The sequence below is a fragment of the Notolepis coatsorum genome, assembly GCF_963971535.1.
Source record: "Notolepis coatsorum genome assembly, chromosome: 15".
Lineage (NCBI taxonomy): Eukaryota > Metazoa > Chordata > Actinopteri > Aulopiformes > Paralepididae > Notolepis > Notolepis coatsorum.
The window spans coordinates 1070600-1086866 of record NC_140179.1 but is presented as its reverse complement, the minus strand read 5'-3'; the positions used below and the strand labels follow the sequence as shown (position 1 = coordinate 1086866).

Below are 16267 nucleotides of genomic sequence, written 5' to 3'. Positions count from 1 at the left end.
AAATTGGTTTCCTGTACAGAAACAGATCCAATTTTCCTCTATTTAGTAGAAAAAGAATTGTGGAATCAGTCTTCTTATCAGTTTTGGACTATGGTGATGTAATTTATAGGCATGCTGCGGCATCAACTCTTAAACCTCTGGATTCTGCATATCACTCAGCTCTCAGATTTATAACTGGTGACAGATATGATACTCACCATTGTGTCCTGTATGATAGGGTGGGTTGGCCTTCTCTTGCAGAAAGGCGCAACAAACACTGGTATTTATTTATTTTTAAAGCCCTTATTGGTAAACAACCTGTTTATATCTCCTCACTGTTAGATTGGAATATTGGAACCTATTCAACTCGATCAAATGACTGGATGGTTCTTAGGGTTCCTCAGATTTGTTCTGAGCTAGGGAAGTCAGCCTTTTCCTTTGATGCCTCTAACTCATGGAATGTCCTTCAACTCACGATAAAATTGGAGGTTCTCCCTTCCCTTGGAATGTTTAAATGTATGATTTCAGACCATTGTGTGACTACCTGTAACTGTTTTAGTTGATATTTTTTAATAATTTTTAAACGTTTAAAAAAATATTTACTCTGGTGTTTAAATTTCTGTGAATATTGTTTTTATTATGTACTGTACAATCGTCGTTTCTGTAAATGAGGGGAACCTCAGATGCTTACGATTTTAAATAAAGGTTGAAATGAAATACTGGAGCCTGTCCAGGGCTTTGCTGGGTACCCCGAACAGGACTCCATTACAGTAGTCCAACCGGGAGGTGATGAATGAGTGGATCAGGGTCTCAGCCACAGAGTCTGAGAGTGAGGGTCGGAGACGGGAGAAGTTTTTGAGGTGGTAGAAGGCAGACTTGGTGACGGATTTGATGTGGGAGTGAAATGAAAGTGTGGAGTCAAGGGTGACGCCCAGGTTACGGACTTCGAGAGACGGGGAGATGGAACAGCCGTCAACGTGGAGGAGGAGATCTCCAACCTTCCCGAGCAGTGCCTTGGGGGCCACAACCATGAGCTCTGTCTTTTTGCTGTTGAGTTTCAGTAATTTGGTTGACATCCAGGTTTTTATGGCGTGGAGGCAGTTGACATGTCATCGATGAGCTGATACCGTGCCTCGCTCACCCATCCACACACCAGGCAATAGGCAATAGTAGGAATAGGCATCCAAACATTTGTAAGATTTAATGTCTTCATCTGTGTATGGGCTTGGTGAAAAAACGAATGAGATCACTATGTCGGGATGGGCAACAGAAGGCAGAATTGTCGGGCCGTACCTCCAAGCTGAAGGAGCAGCTCGTACGGATCGTCACCGCCTATTAGTCTGAGTTCATCAGAATATCGCGCCCTTGGGCGGCTACGTGGCGTAGTGGGCAAGGCGCTCGCCACGGATGCGGAGACGCTGGGCTCACCTGTTCGAGCCCAGCGCTCCACATTGCTTTCAGTTTAGCTGGTCGTTCATACTAATACACATTGGCCGTATTAGGGGGTGGGAAACTGATGGGTGGGGATCGGGCGTTGTGGACAGAGACTCCTACAGGACGGTTGGTGCGCCTGCGCAGTAGAATCAGGAAGTGTCGGGGGCAGCGTGAGCCTCCCACGCGTTACTCCTCGCCACTGAGAGATCGAGCTGCGCAGGTGAAAAGATGCGACTGCTGTTACCTCAAGTACCGGAGGGGACTTGTGCTATGTATGACTTAGTCCACATTGCAGCCGGCTTGTGGGAGGCAAGAAACAGCGTTCGTGACAGGGGAGGGTTGAATTGGATGATACGAAATTGGGATGGGAGAAAAATAGAAAAATGGGAGAAAAAGTGGATAAAAAAAAGAGAATATCGCGCCCTTTCCTGCCGACTAAGTCCTTCTCTGTATGTTCTAGCAGCTTCCACGCGTTTTCCTGTACTTTTTTTTGGGTTTAGACATGTTCAAATGGTCTTAAATTCAGCATGCAATCACCCGTTGTTTACATCGATGTTTATCGCCATAATGGCTGAGCACATGGGTTACTGACCAAATCGTGACGTCGGTGCAAACACTCTATAGGGATTGAGATAAATCAGCGTTGTTTTTCCCCGGTGAAGTGCCCCTTTAAGTGACCAATAGTAGATTAACTAATTGGACATTTTAGACGACGGCGCTACAAATTCACAAGCTGGTGCAGTGGTTCCACTGCATGAAGAGACTAGTGTAGCGAGAATGTAACATAGGTCGTGACCCGGACTTGAACCCACGATGCCATGTATCTATGCACATAGTGTTTCAAGTTTCAAGTTTCAAGTTTCTTTAATAGTTGTCATACAGAAGTACAGAATACTTTTATACAAAATGCTTCTTACTGTTGCGCTCCAGAGACTGTGCAAGACAAGATAAGTATGAAATAAAATAACATAGTAAAATTAGAAGTAAAAAAATGAGGTCACAGTGTTCAGTTTAGACATATGTACAATGTTCGATGCAGAATAGACATAGTTACCATACAATATACAATACTGTGCAGTGTACTAATATATAATACTATATAGTGCAAGGCAGAAATGGAGAAATGGGACGAGGTGCAATTTAGGTACAATTCACAGTAGGTGTACGAGTTGTAGTGCAAATCCTTTATCAATAAATATAAAGTGTAAGTGTGTTTGTGTGATCTAAAGTGTGGAGAGTGGGTGCTGCAGTGTGTTGTTTGTTTGAGTGAGTGTGTGCGTGTGGGTGTGTGTGCTGTGTGCATTTGATGGTTGTTGCATAGTGTTTATTGTTCGTTTAGCGATTATTGTTCGTTTAGCAGCCTGATGGCCTGGGGATAGAAGCTTCTTCCAGTGCCACAGCCCTCTGAGCTACTGTGTGAGCCGAGACACATTCAATCCCAAACATCCAACATTTTCTTACAGATCATGAAGAACCTTCCTTACGTTGTTCCCGTGGAGAAATGACTCTGTGTTTGGCACCACGCCAGTGGCGCTGACGAGGAAGTCACAGCCAAACGTCTTCCCATTGGTCAGCTGGACGTAGACTGGCCAGGATGCTACGCAAAGGGGGGGAAAAGATGGAGGAATGACATTCTATTGTATATGTCAGATTCTGAATCACAATCAGAAATGTCTTTAACCCTTTCACTGCCACACTACAGAAGGTTGACCCTTTACTATCACACTACCGAGGGTTAACCTTCTGTAGTGTGGCAGTGAAAGGGTTAAAGACATTCTGTGTATTGTCGCAGTGAAAGGGTTAACCGTTTGGTAGTGCGGCAGTGAAAGGGTTAAGTAAGCTTGCACATACAAGGAATTTGTCTTAGTGCATCAACACTTTTTTTGTTGTCTTTTATCATTTGCCCCCAATTTAGTTGTTTAGTTGTAACAGACAATTAAAGTAGAATAAAATCGAATGGAATATATAAACTAAATTAGAATAGAATACAATACAATAATATAGGACAGGGCTGTACAATTGTGCAGGATAGTTGTAGAACAGGGCTGTACGCTAAGCTTTTTCACTAGGGGCACACTTGTGAGGATTCGCCTGTCCCTGGACCTTTTTTCCCTGTCTACTCTCCTCAACAGCCCCCACCCTTGCGAGGACTTTTCCCTGTCTCCTACTCTTCACCAGCCCCCACCCTTGCGAGGACTTTTCCCTGTCTCCTACTCTTCACCAGCCCCCACCTTTAGACATTCTTGTTCCTCTACCTTCACGCACCTGTTGGGAGTTTGCGATCAGCTCGGGAGAGTAGTTAGGTTGCAGACTCCCCTCCAGTCCTTGTCGGGTCGTTCTGTGTTCTGTACGCTGGTTCTGTACGCTGGTTCTGTACGTTACCATCTACTGCCGTTTCCTGGAGTGGGACATCGTCTTCGCTCTCTAGACTTCCACGGGAGGATCCCTTTGTTCTCACTCCAGACGTCGTGCCATCTTGTTGCTACCATCACCTGCCGCGTCTCCGGTCTCGGACCCCGGCTCGCCATCGCTCCCTATTCCACGGGGGGATGGCGTGTTCTCCCTCGGACCCCGGCTCGCCATCGCTCCCTATTCCACGGGGGGATGGCGTGTTCTCCCTCGGACCCCGGCTCGCCATCGCTCCCTTTCCACGGGAGGATGGCGTGTTCTCGCCCCGGTCCCCTGGGACCCCCTTTGTTCTGCGCTGCCCGTCTGCAGCATCCGAGGAGGAGGAGGAGGATTCCTTTCGGAGCAGCAGAGCCCTACTCGGTGTAGGGACGGAAGAGGATCCCCGTGCCCGGCCTCCGCCGTCGGACCCCTGTCCCCGTGCCCGGCCTCCGCCGTTGGATTCCTGTCCCCGTCCCCAGCCCCTCTCTCCGGGCCTCTGTCCCTGTCTCCAGCCCGCCTCTCCGGGCCTCTGTCCCTGTCCCCCTCTCCAGTGCCCCTAGTCCCTTAGCCTGTTCGCCTGTTAAAGGCACAGTGCCGCAGTTTTCATATTTCATGGACTCTAGTGTTTTTTGTGTTCTCCCTTAAAGGGACTGTGCCGCTTTTTGTTACAGAATAAATATTGCCCTGTTTTGGCTTACTCTCATACCTGTCTTGTGTTGTGCTATTGGGGTCGGTTTCAAACCATAACAACACTTGAGAAATTTAGGGGCAAAGAATATTTTTTAGGGGCACATTTTTAAATAACAATTTACCATTATTAAAAAAATATGTTCCTCCTGCCTCATTACTGTGGTCCTTTTATTTAACATTTAAGTGCGTTTGTTTTCAGGTTTGTATCTTTTATAATGAACCAACTGAGAAAGTGTGTAAATCACTAATAGAACAAAAACAACAAACTGTGTGTGTGTGTGCGCGCGCTTGTGTAGTGCTCCTTGAATGAGATCACCATTGCATTAATCAGGAGGACAAGAAACTCTGCATACATTTGTTTCACAATGAAAAGTGCTTTAGAAATCATATTATTATTATTGTAAATAACCCCATGAAAGGTTTATTATTTTTATGGGTAATTACCTGCTTCATATTTGTGATGTTACTGGTTTCAGTGTGTGCCTAAAGTGATCAATGTGTTGGGCCGTTTATAGAGATCTATGCCAATTAATGTTTATGTATATCCGGGACTTTTTTTAATAAGAATTGAGAGGTATTTGTATATGTGACCTTTATTTTGAAAACCGTGTTGCGACGCAACCTTGTTTACGTTTGCGTTTTGACAGTGAAATGTTCAGTCCAACTTAGCTCGAAGGAAAGACTAATCAAAAAGGTTTAATTGACCCGTATGAGGCTCTTACGGTAGGACTTTGATTGTTTATAGAAGTGGAATGTAATACTATGCAAAACTAGCAATAAACAGTGATTTTACCAGCAGTATAGTTGCAAGTCACTTCCATTTCATATACGGGGAACCGTGACAATTATTAGTTTATTTTGAGAATATGATATTTATTTTACGCGATGGAAATATTCACTCGTGACGCCAGAGTGTCTTTGTGAAGCTGTATCTATCTATTCATCATATCTATGTCTGTCAGTATAGCCAATTGAAATGCTAGAAATGGTCACATGGACTGGGAGAACCAATGGAATAGTCCCACCGGGCCGCGTGTATATTTTCCCTAACGCACTTTCACTTCCGTGTTCGAGATGCGAGCAATTAACGTTAGCAAAAATTTGTTAAAAAAAACAAAACAAACGTCTTTGGATCGCTTCTTTGCAACGGAGAAATACCAACTGAGGAGCCAGAGGAGGAGCCTACGACCTCCAAGACACATAAAGCTTCTTTTAATAAACAGGAGTCATACTTAAAATACGGGTTTATCGCAACAGGTCTGTGATTCTTGCGTGCCGAGGTCCTCTCTGCATAATATGTGGCGACAAGATAGCAAATGAGGCAATGATGACAACTGTGTTCAAGTTGGCAGATAAAGTAGCTGCATTCAACGCCAATCTGGAATTGGAGGGCGGCGAGTGGATATGTGACATGTTTCAAACATTAGCATGGATTTTGGAGGACTGAACAAGCCCAGGGCAGTTATGGTGAGTCGTGTTTTCATGCATTCTGATCTGCTGTTCATGTGTTACTTATGCACCCGCCGTGGTGATCTGCAACAGCTGATCTGCTGTTCATGAATGAATGAATGAATGAAAACTTTATTTAACAGATTGCAGAATGTGTACAATACAGTACGGCTCAATACACACAATTGTTAAGGGGATGCAGACCAGAGAAAGATGTTTGTCTTGTTTACATCAGGGTCCCACATTTGCGAGTGCATCATGCTCGCTTATGCCTGTATTTTTTACTGTTGTGAAGCACTTTGAAATGCAACCTCTGTATGAAAAGTGCTATACAAATAAAGTTATTATTATTATGTGTATGCACCCACCGCGGTGCTGCATTTTTCACTATCATTATATTAAATTAGCCATTGTTTTTGGTCCTGGCCCGCCATTCAATGGCTTGGGGAAAATTTGGCCCGTGGCCAGACCTAATTGCCGACCCCTGGTGTAGACTAACCACACGCCTCCTCCGACACATGTGGAGTCACCAGACGCTTCTTTTCACCTGACAGCTACAGTCGAGTTTTACTGGGAGAGCGTAACTCGCACAGAGGTTCACCAGCTGTCTCGCCCAGATCCCCTCCCTGCTGAACAGTAGGAATCGCTATTACGATGACCAGGACCCCCCCCCCCCCCTCCCCCCGACACTGCCAATTGTGTTCGTAGTGATGACTAATCGGTAGGGATGCTCGATATTGGCTTTTTTACCGATATACCGATATTGTCCAACTCTTCATTTCCGATACCGATATCAAACGATACCGATATATCCGGGGTTTCCCCCCCAAAAAACGGAATCATTTCAGGTAATTAACATTACATATCTCTTGTTGTGGAATTAACAAAACATTATGCATACTTTTGACAATAAATAAAATCAGAATTTTTTCTTACTTGCTTGCCTGGGTAAATAAATGTTATAGAAATGTAAAAAAAATTAAATCTTTTATTTTTTATTTTGAAAACCGATACCGATATTTTCCGATATGACATTTTAATGCCAATATCGGCCGATAATATCGGTAGGCCGATAATATCGGACATCCCTACTAATCGGGTCTCTGCGGTGGCAGGCGAGTGCTTAGACCTCTACACTACCCAGCCACACCTTGAATGTATTAAATTAGAATTTCCTAGTGTATCTTTAATGGAGTCTGTTTTCGGAGCGCTGAGAAAATACCCTTGACACCGATTTTTTACGAGCCATGCATGGAGCTCCACACCGCGAGCATCCAGCGCCAACGTGGGTGTCGTTCAGCATCCATTCCCCTTCCCTCATGTGTCATGGCCGTAACCCCCGACATACGGTAGATAGACATGGAGTGGCCAAGGTGCTTCTCACCATCATCAGAGAGGAGTGTTTGTCTCTCAGGGGACTTGAGCAGCTCCTGGTGGGTGTAGATCCTGGCCACCTCACACTGGTATTCCACCGACACTCTGTGGGACGCCTGGAGACGAGCAGAGAGACGGAGAGGTGAGACAGAGAGGTGAGACATAGAGACAGAGAGACATAGAGACAGAGGTGAGACAGGCTCTGGGGAGGATGAAGAGGGTGTAACGGCGCTGGGCACAACTCCAGTATTTCTGGAGTCAACTTCACCTCCCGCCTCTTGCTTTGGGAGTCGAAAGGAACCAACTCTTCAATTCCACGTTCAAAACAGAAGCAAATCCAAGTGCTCCTGTCCGTCTTCGTCAGGGACGTTAGCTATCTGTTCTGCTTGTTTTTCCATCGGGGTTTATCTCTTCTTCTGGAGGGGAAACCCTTGCGAGCCACGGGGAGAACATGCAAACTCCACACAGAAAGGCCCGGGAGATACCCCGCCTGGCAACCCGGCAACCTGGTCCCCAAGCGGGAAACAAACCCAGGAGGACCTTCCTGCTGTGAGGCGACAGTGTTACCCACTGCACGGCAAATACATTGTGTTCACACACCTTCTCTGCACCTCTCAGAAGAATCCCTTCGTGCCAATCTGGGCCCAGGGCGCTGCCCGACTCTGTGGGTACGGCACGTCTTCTTCGGTCTCTGTCACCTGGAAACACACACAAGATGCTTTATTTGAATCCACTTCAATTAGAATGTGCAAGATTCAAATATTTCAGGTTCAACATGGTTTAAGCACATTGGATACAGAAAGCATAGTCTCTGGCTGCCATGGCCTGGCTACCTGCAGAACGGCAGAACCTGAACACAATCATGCCGGCTGTTTGGTTCTTTTTATTTTAGTTCTTTGTGGATCTGTAGTTTTGCCAGACAATTACAGCAAGTGTACGTACGCGCACACACACACACACACACACACACCCCCACACCCACACCCACACACACACACACACACACACACACACACACACACACACACACACACGACCTTCACTATGTAAATGCACTGTCAGATGCCCTGTTCCAAATGCCTGATTTCAGAAAACAACTGGTGAACACGCACACACATATACACAAATACAGTACACTACAGTAGACAATAAGGCGAACGCTGATTTCATGCGTCAGCGTTTTGCATGTGTCTGCAGTTCTGCATAGGGCCACATCATGCGGAGGGTTATGGGTATTTATTCATAGAACAATTTATGAGATTCCCCTGATGCTGTTGACCACTAGGAGCTGCCCAGTACAACCACAGTCTGACGCTGTTGACCACTAGGAGCTGCCCAGTACAACCACAGTCTGACACTGTTGACCACTAGGAGCTGCCCAGTACAACCACAGTCTGACACACTGTTGACCACTAGGAGCTGCCCAGTACAACCACAGTCTGACACACTGTTGACCACTAGGAGCTGCCAAGTACAACCACAGTCTGACACTGTTGACCACTAGGAGCTGCCCAGTACAACCACAGTCTGACACACTGTTGACCACTAGGAGCTGCCAAGTACAACCACAGTCTGACACTGTTGACCACTAGGAGCTGCCCAGTACAACCACAGTCTGACGCTGTTGACCACTAGGAGCTGCCCAGTACAACCACAGTCTGACGCTGTTGACCACTAGGAGCTGCCCAGTACAACCACAGTCTGATGCTGTTGACCACTAGGAGCTGCCCAGTACAACCACAGTCTGACGCTGTTGACCACTAGGAGCCGCCCAGTACAACCACAGTCTGACACTGTTGACCACTAGGAGCCGCCCAGTACAACCACAGTCTGATACTGTTGACCACTAGGAGCTGCCAAGTACAACCACAGTCTGACACTGTTGACCACTAGGAGCTGCCAAGTACAACCACAGTCTGACACTGTTGACCACTAGGAGCTGCCAAGTACAACCACAGTCTGACGCTGTTGACCACTGAGCAGCTCCGTTGCAGCAGTTGGGGGTTAAGTGGCTTGCCCAAGAGCTCTTCAGCGGTTGGTATTGAGGGACGGGAGAGAGTTATTCATTCACTTCCAGATTTTTCCTACCTGTCCGGGGGATCGAACCGGCGACCTCCTGGTCACAAGCCTGCTTCACTAACCATTGGCAACCGCTTCAAAAGACTATAACTACCCCCCAACCCCCCCCCCCCCCCCCCACCACCCATCCCACCCCACCCCACAAAGTGAGAGTCTTATTGTGGTTCTGACCTGCTGTGAAAGCCAGTAACCCCCCAGCCTCCTCTGTAGTGTAGCGAGCTCTCTTGCAGGGAGCATCCCTCTCTGGCTTGTCTTCCTCCAGGGAGGGGATGAGGAACTGGGCGGCTCCCGCATCGAAGAAGGTGTTCCCTATGGCCTTGTCCTTCACAGCCCAGACCACCTCGCAGCCCTCGACCTCGTACCTGGACCACACACGTTCCACACAAACAAATCACCAACAAGGACACACGGTGTCATAGATGTGAAGCATGACGATGGCCGAACAGCAAAACCTCCTATCTGAAAAATGCAAATGTTTTCGTGTTGTTTTCTTGCAGAATGTTATTTTCTAAGGAGACCCAAATACAATACACTGTTTTTGGACTATATTATCTGTTAAGACATTGGGTGCCAATCACGTGATAATGCGTTTCTGGGCCCCAACCGTTGAGTGCCAAACACGTGTTAATACGTTTTTGGATTGTTTTTCCTTTTTTCGATATTTTCGATATTTTTATTCATTATCCATCCAGGGAGCCTGGTGTTACCATAGGGAATGGGTCTGAGGTCGCCAAAGTGCAATACCGGCCGCATCCAGCTAGACGGCGGTATCGAGCACCCTTTGAAACCATGTATCTTGGCCTGTGCGTCGATCTAATGTCTCCGGGTCGGCTTTTTTTTCAGGTAAGGGGAGTGGTTATATAACGGTCGGATTGAGAAGAATCAAATGTTCCCGATGCATGATGTGTGGTGGATTATGTTGGCGACACGATGGACATCAATACTTGGAATCGCGATCAGATAATTGGAATATTCTTTTTGGGGTACATCCTAGTCAAGGTAAGGGCTATATGATATCAATCTTGCGTTGATCCAAGCATGTCTTCACTTCGATCCGAACGTGTGTGTGTAACGTTAGTCCACAACGTATGCCGTTGGTGATGATCAAAGCATCAAAAAACGACCCCCCCTCCCCCCCCTCCCCCCCTTTCATGCATTCATGATGAAACATAATACCTATGATATAGATTTGATTTGAGAATAATAGCGGGTCCAGGCAAGAAACGGCAACAGTTATAGTATAATACACGCATAAGACTATTCCTCAGCATTTCGGGAATTACCCCAGACCGATCTAAAAACATACTTATATTGACCACGGTATAACGCGCGAATGTATGCATGGAAAAATCTTCTCTTTTTTGCATCTTGACCGGAAGAAAGTCACTGTCAAATGACCATAGTATTGTATCCATAGCTATAATATAGAATATAGTTATAGCTCTACAAACAAGGTGACGGACTCCTATCTTTTAAAGCGTGGCAGTGAATAGATGGGGCCCGAAAAAGGCGTGGCACCCAATGTGTTAAAGGGGAACTATCTTATAAATGGCTTTTTTGAGTGTTTAGCATTGTTTCCTAGCTATGTGAACTTATATTAATATGATCTATGTCTCAAAATTCTCATATTGGCGCATTCTTCCAATTCTCCTCTCACAATATTCACCCTCACTGAACTGAGTCATTTGAAAATGTGATGATATGTGATGTCAGAGAGACTCCGCTGCATGTTAATGTTCAGGCGGCGCAGTGGTTTAGGAGCCCAGGCTCAAAACGGCTCGAGATCTTGAGGTAGAAAAATGCTGTTTTTGAGGACTTGATTAGAAATACAAAACAATGAATAAAAAAAAAATATATATATTACAGAGGTGTTCCATAGACTCACAGGAATTGTGTAAAAGTGCCCAAATAGTGAAAGAAATAGTAAAATAGTTCCCCTTTAACCATACCTACCAGGTATTAGTGCCTCGCAAAGTGCAGATAGGAGGTTTTCCCCCACTTTTTTATGCAGATAGGAGGTTTTGTTATTTACGTGTTTGGCCGCCGACCATTGAGTGCCATAAACGTAAAAAGTTGTTTTTGGATCGTTTGATCTTTTTACTTACTTTTTTACTTAAAAAAAAAAAAAATTATCTAACCCTAACTAACCATACTGTCATGCACTTGTCCTAATAAACTAACCTACACTGTAGCACTCAACACTTTGATGAACATTGTTACTCAGCTGATAGAGTTGTGCCCTTCCTGATGGCTTGTCGTACAGAACTTGTAAGTCGCTTTGGATAAAAGCGTCAGCTAAATGACTAAATGTAAATGTACTTTGATCCCCGCTCTACACAGTTGCCCAGAGCGATCTGCATCATTTAGCATTTGATTTGAGTGAGTGAGTGAGTGAGAATTCCATCCTATGAGGTGCTTTGCGTCTAAAAAGTATAAAGTCCAGGTGAAAGTGAAGAAGAAATATGAATTATTAAACATTACAGTTTTAGCATGCTGTACTCACACTAGTTCCAAGGCAATCCCTCCATTGCCAACCACAACGATTCTCCTGGCTTTGGACAAGCGTTTCTGAAACTCCTGCAAGCACAATCATGGGTAAAACTGGTAAGCATGTACCCGTGTGCCCTTATATATAAACACAGTAGTCATACTGGATTCACTTAAAAGATGATCATTATGATTATGTTCAACCTAGACTCTATTTATCCTCTGGCATCAAGCGGATCAATTCTGAACCTTGTGGGCGGGGGGAATATTTGTGAACTGGACTGTGAAAAGCACATTAAGTGACCACACAAGCACACTTATTACACACACACTGCTGCTTTTTATTTAGCCACTGTTTCTTTTATTTTTTATTGTATCATTTGTATGGATCGTTGTATATTGTTGTCTACAAATCTATTAGGAGGAGCCGGGAAAAACAAGCATCTCACGTATTTCTGAATGTGTGCTGCGACAATAAAATAATCTGAATGTGAATCTGGATGAACAAGTTGGCAGCGACTCAATGCAGTCAGGCGATCATGCAACAGACAAAGAATGTCTCAAACCTATAGATGATACAAATATTTCCTTTAACCCTCATGTTGTTAGGAATTGGCACCACTGACCGTTGTTAGCGGGTCAATGTTGACTCGGGGTCTAACTCAGTCCTGACCACTAAAGAGAAAGGAGTATCACTCAATATAGTTAATACTACATCCTAACTAACATTATATGCATTCATAACCATATAGTCCCATTGTAATTAGATTTTATGCCCCCGAGACACATCATGTCCCTTATTTTTAAGATGAAAATGAGGTTGTTCAATCATAATATACTATACCCATATTATACCCATAGATAATAATGTTTTCTGACTATAATAGAACAATATTAGAATATAACTTCTGAAAAAAAGTTTAGTATATTTATTATTATTTTATTTATTTATATTTAGTATTTTTATAGTATAGTTTTACCTTGCCGGGTCATGAATGACCCTAACACCACAGTCGTACCTTTTTTTCTGCAGATACCTTCAGAGAGGATATCATAAAGCCTTGTTCTAACAAAATCAACTACATGGTATTTATTACATATTATAACCTTGAAACGGGTCGCTGGAGACCCTAACACCACATACGGGTTAAGAAAAGAAAAGGGTCAAAAAGACATATTTGGCTGCTTTTGAGGAAAGAAACACATTTCTGTGGCACAATTGGAGCCAGTTGAAATTAACTGCACCAGGGGGGAACGCTGCAGCCGAGTGGGGCAGCCAGACGAACACAGCCCACTCATTCATGATGCGGTTGAAAAGCTCTTCAGTCGATATGGTTTGAGGTCAGACGACCTCAGAGTCTTCCTGCATAATAAAGGCCCTGGCCGTACCTGGGCACTGTCCGTGTCCCGTATCCCGAGCACGTAGGGGTTGTCCTGGGCTAGGAGCTTGGGTCTGCCCCCGCTGCAGATACACAGCTTCTGGTATCCCACCGTCCGGCCGTCCACAGTCTGTAGGGTCTGAGAATAGAAAGAAATGCTATTATTGATACGAGCGAATACACTGCTAACCCTTTTATCAATCATGTCCCGGGGTGTCAGTGGTTCAGGAGGTAGAGCAGTCGTCTGGTAATCAAAAGGTTCCCAGTTCAATTCCAGCTCTTCCCGGCAGTGCGTTGAAGTGTCCTTGAGCAAGACCCTTAACCCCTAACTGCTCCCGATGAGCAGGTTGGCACCTTGGCACGGTCGCCTCTGCCGTCGGTGTGTGAATGTATGAGTGAATGTGAGGCATAAGTTGCAAATCGCTTTGGATAAAAGCGTGATATACTGTAAATGCAGTTAATTTACCATGTCCAACTAATGGTGCGGTGAAACACCTTGTCCACAAGGTGGCGATGCTGGACAGATAACAGACACTACAATGGCTCAACCTCTGATGTGACGTATTACATGAAAGCAAACTACAGTATTATATATATATACAGTGTATGTATATTGAAATCAAATCCCATTCTATTTTTATTTAACGTTTATTTAACCAGGCATGTCATTAAGAACAAATTCGTATTTACAATGGCGACCTGGCAAATGGCACAGCCTTTTGAGATATAGGGGGCAGGGGGTCAAAGAAAAACAAAGTAAAAACAGAACAAGATTAAAACAAGTTAAAACATGGTGAGACAAACGGTAAAACAAAACAGCCACAGCAGGCAGGCAGATACAGGTGCTAGTTCAGGAGCAGGTGCAGGTGTCAGTTTAAAATGTCCACGATAGTATCCTTGAAATTTGATCACTGAAAACTCTTTTAAAAAACAACTAAAAACACATTTGTTCAGACAGGCCTTTGGTCATACATAGGCACTCTTTTCTTGTCCTCACTGTTCCTATAGTTTTGTTTTTTAATTAGTGACTCATGATTTTATCCAAATTATTTTATTCTACATTTTTTTAATCTGGTTTCACTGTTTTTTAACTGCTGTCTGTTGTTGTTGTCATTTATTTCTGATTTTTGTTTGTTGTTTTGTTGTGTTTTTTAAGCTGTAGTGTACTGTAAAGCACCCTGTGCATTCGTGCTGTGAAGGGTGCTATATAAATAAAAGTAATTCATTCATTCATTCATTCACTGATTTGAAGATGAAATTGTCCAGTTTCAGACTTTTTTGTAAATTGTTACAGTCTGTGTGATCTATATTAGAATACAAATACCATCAAATATCATATTGCCAAAAATAAGAAAAGATATTATGATATGACATTCAGGCCAAACATATTAGCCAGCCTTACTCACATGTGTGTGTGTGTTGAGGGCCTTGACAGCAGACTGGATGACGGTCAGGTTGGGGTATTTCTCCTCCAGAACACTGGGTGGACGCTCCTCAACATCAAACTCTTCCAGAGTCCTAGACACCTGCCCAGGAGGAGAGAGGAAAAGAGGAGCAGTTACGTTAAGTCTTAAGACATGTTGTAGTGGTAGGACTTGTCCACGTGTACCCCTGCTAGTCTGGGACTCGTACTGGAGTCTTCCCTCCTGTGTCTCATCTACCCTGTCTCCCTCTCAGCCTTCATACTGTCTCAATAAAGAACCTCTCCTGTGTCTCCTCTACTCTGTCTCCCTCTCAGCCTTCCTACTGTCTCAATAAAGAACCTTCTCTCCTGTGTCTCCCCTACTCTGTCTCCCTCTCAGCCTTCCTACTGTCTCAATAAAGAACCTTCTCTCCTGTGTCTCCTCTACGCTGTCTCCCTCTCAGCCTTCCTACTGTCTCAATAAAGAACCTTCTCTCCTGTGTCTCCTCTACTCTGTCTCCCTCTCAGCCTTCCTACTGTCTCAATAAAGAACCTTCTCTCCTGTGTCTCCTCTACTCTGTCTCCCTCTCAGCCTTCCTACTGTCTCAATAAAGAACCTTCTCTCCTGTGTCTCCTCTACTCTGTCTCCCTCTCAGCCTTCCTACTGTCTCAATAAAGAACCTTCTCTCCTGTGTCTCCTCTACTCTGTCTCCCTCTCAGCCTTCATACTGTCTCAATAAAGAACCTTCTCTCCTGTGTCTCCTCTACTCTGTCTCCCTCTCAGCCTTCCTACTGTCTCAATAAAGAACCTTCTCTCCTGTGTCTCCTCTACTCTGTCTCCCTCTCAGCCTTCCTGCTGTCTCAATAAAGAACCTTCTCTCCTACTGTATGTCTACCCTACTCCCTCTCAGCCTTCCTACTGCCTCAATAAAGAACATTCTCTCCTGTGTCTCCTCTACTCTGTCTCCCTCTCAGCCTTCCTACTGTCTCAATAAAGAACCTTCTCTCCTGTGTCTCCTCTACTCTGTCTCCCTCTCAGCCTTCCTGCTGTCTCAATAAAGAACCTTCTCTCCTACTGTATGTCTACCCTACTCCCTCTCAGCCTTCCTACTGCCTCAATAAAGAACCTTCTCTCCTGTGTCTCCCCTACTCTGTCTCCCTCTCAGCCTTCCTACTGTCTCAATAAAGAACCTTCTCTCCTGTGTCTCCCCTACTCTGTCTCCCTCTCAGCCTTCCTACTGTCTCAATAAAGAACCTTCTCTCCTGTGTCTCCTCTACTCTGTCTCCCTCTCAGCCTTCCTACTGTCTCAATAAAGAACCTTCTCTCCTGTGTCTCCTCTACTCTGTCTCCTTCTCAGCCTTCCTACTGTCTCAATAAAGAACCTTCTCTCCTGTGTCTCCCCTACTCTGTCTCCCTCTCAGCCTTCCTACTGTCTCAATAAAGAACCTTCTCTCCTGTGTCTCCTCTACTCTGTCTCCCTCTCAGCCTTCCTACGGTCTCAATAAAGAACCTTCTCTCCTGTGTCTCCCCTACTCTGTCTCCCTCTCAGCCTTCCTACTGCCTCAATAAAGAATCTTCTCTCATGTGTCTCCCCTACTCTGTCTC

At 44.9% G+C, this 16267-nt stretch overlaps 1 protein-coding gene across 1 annotated transcript in view; it reads right to left on the bottom strand.

Moving 5' to 3' along the window:
* The window catches only part of pyroxd1 (pyridine nucleotide-disulphide oxidoreductase domain 1), a gene marked incomplete at its 5' end in the record, with an annotated part of 145045 nt that overhangs the window by 12328 nt on the left and 116450 nt on the right, over positions 1–16267 (bottom strand). The window contains 7 exons of the mRNA XM_084330490.1: positions 2898–3010; positions 7325–7430; positions 7915–8012; positions 9565–9755; positions 11897–11970; positions 13270–13398; positions 14666–14785. Coding sequence (XP_084186616.1) covers positions 2898–3010; positions 7325–7430; positions 7915–8012; positions 9565–9755; positions 11897–11970; positions 13270–13398; positions 14666–14785 — 831 coding nt within the window. The remainder of the gene's footprint in view (positions 1–2897; positions 3011–7324; positions 7431–7914; positions 8013–9564; positions 9756–11896; positions 11971–13269; positions 13399–14665; positions 14786–16267) is intronic.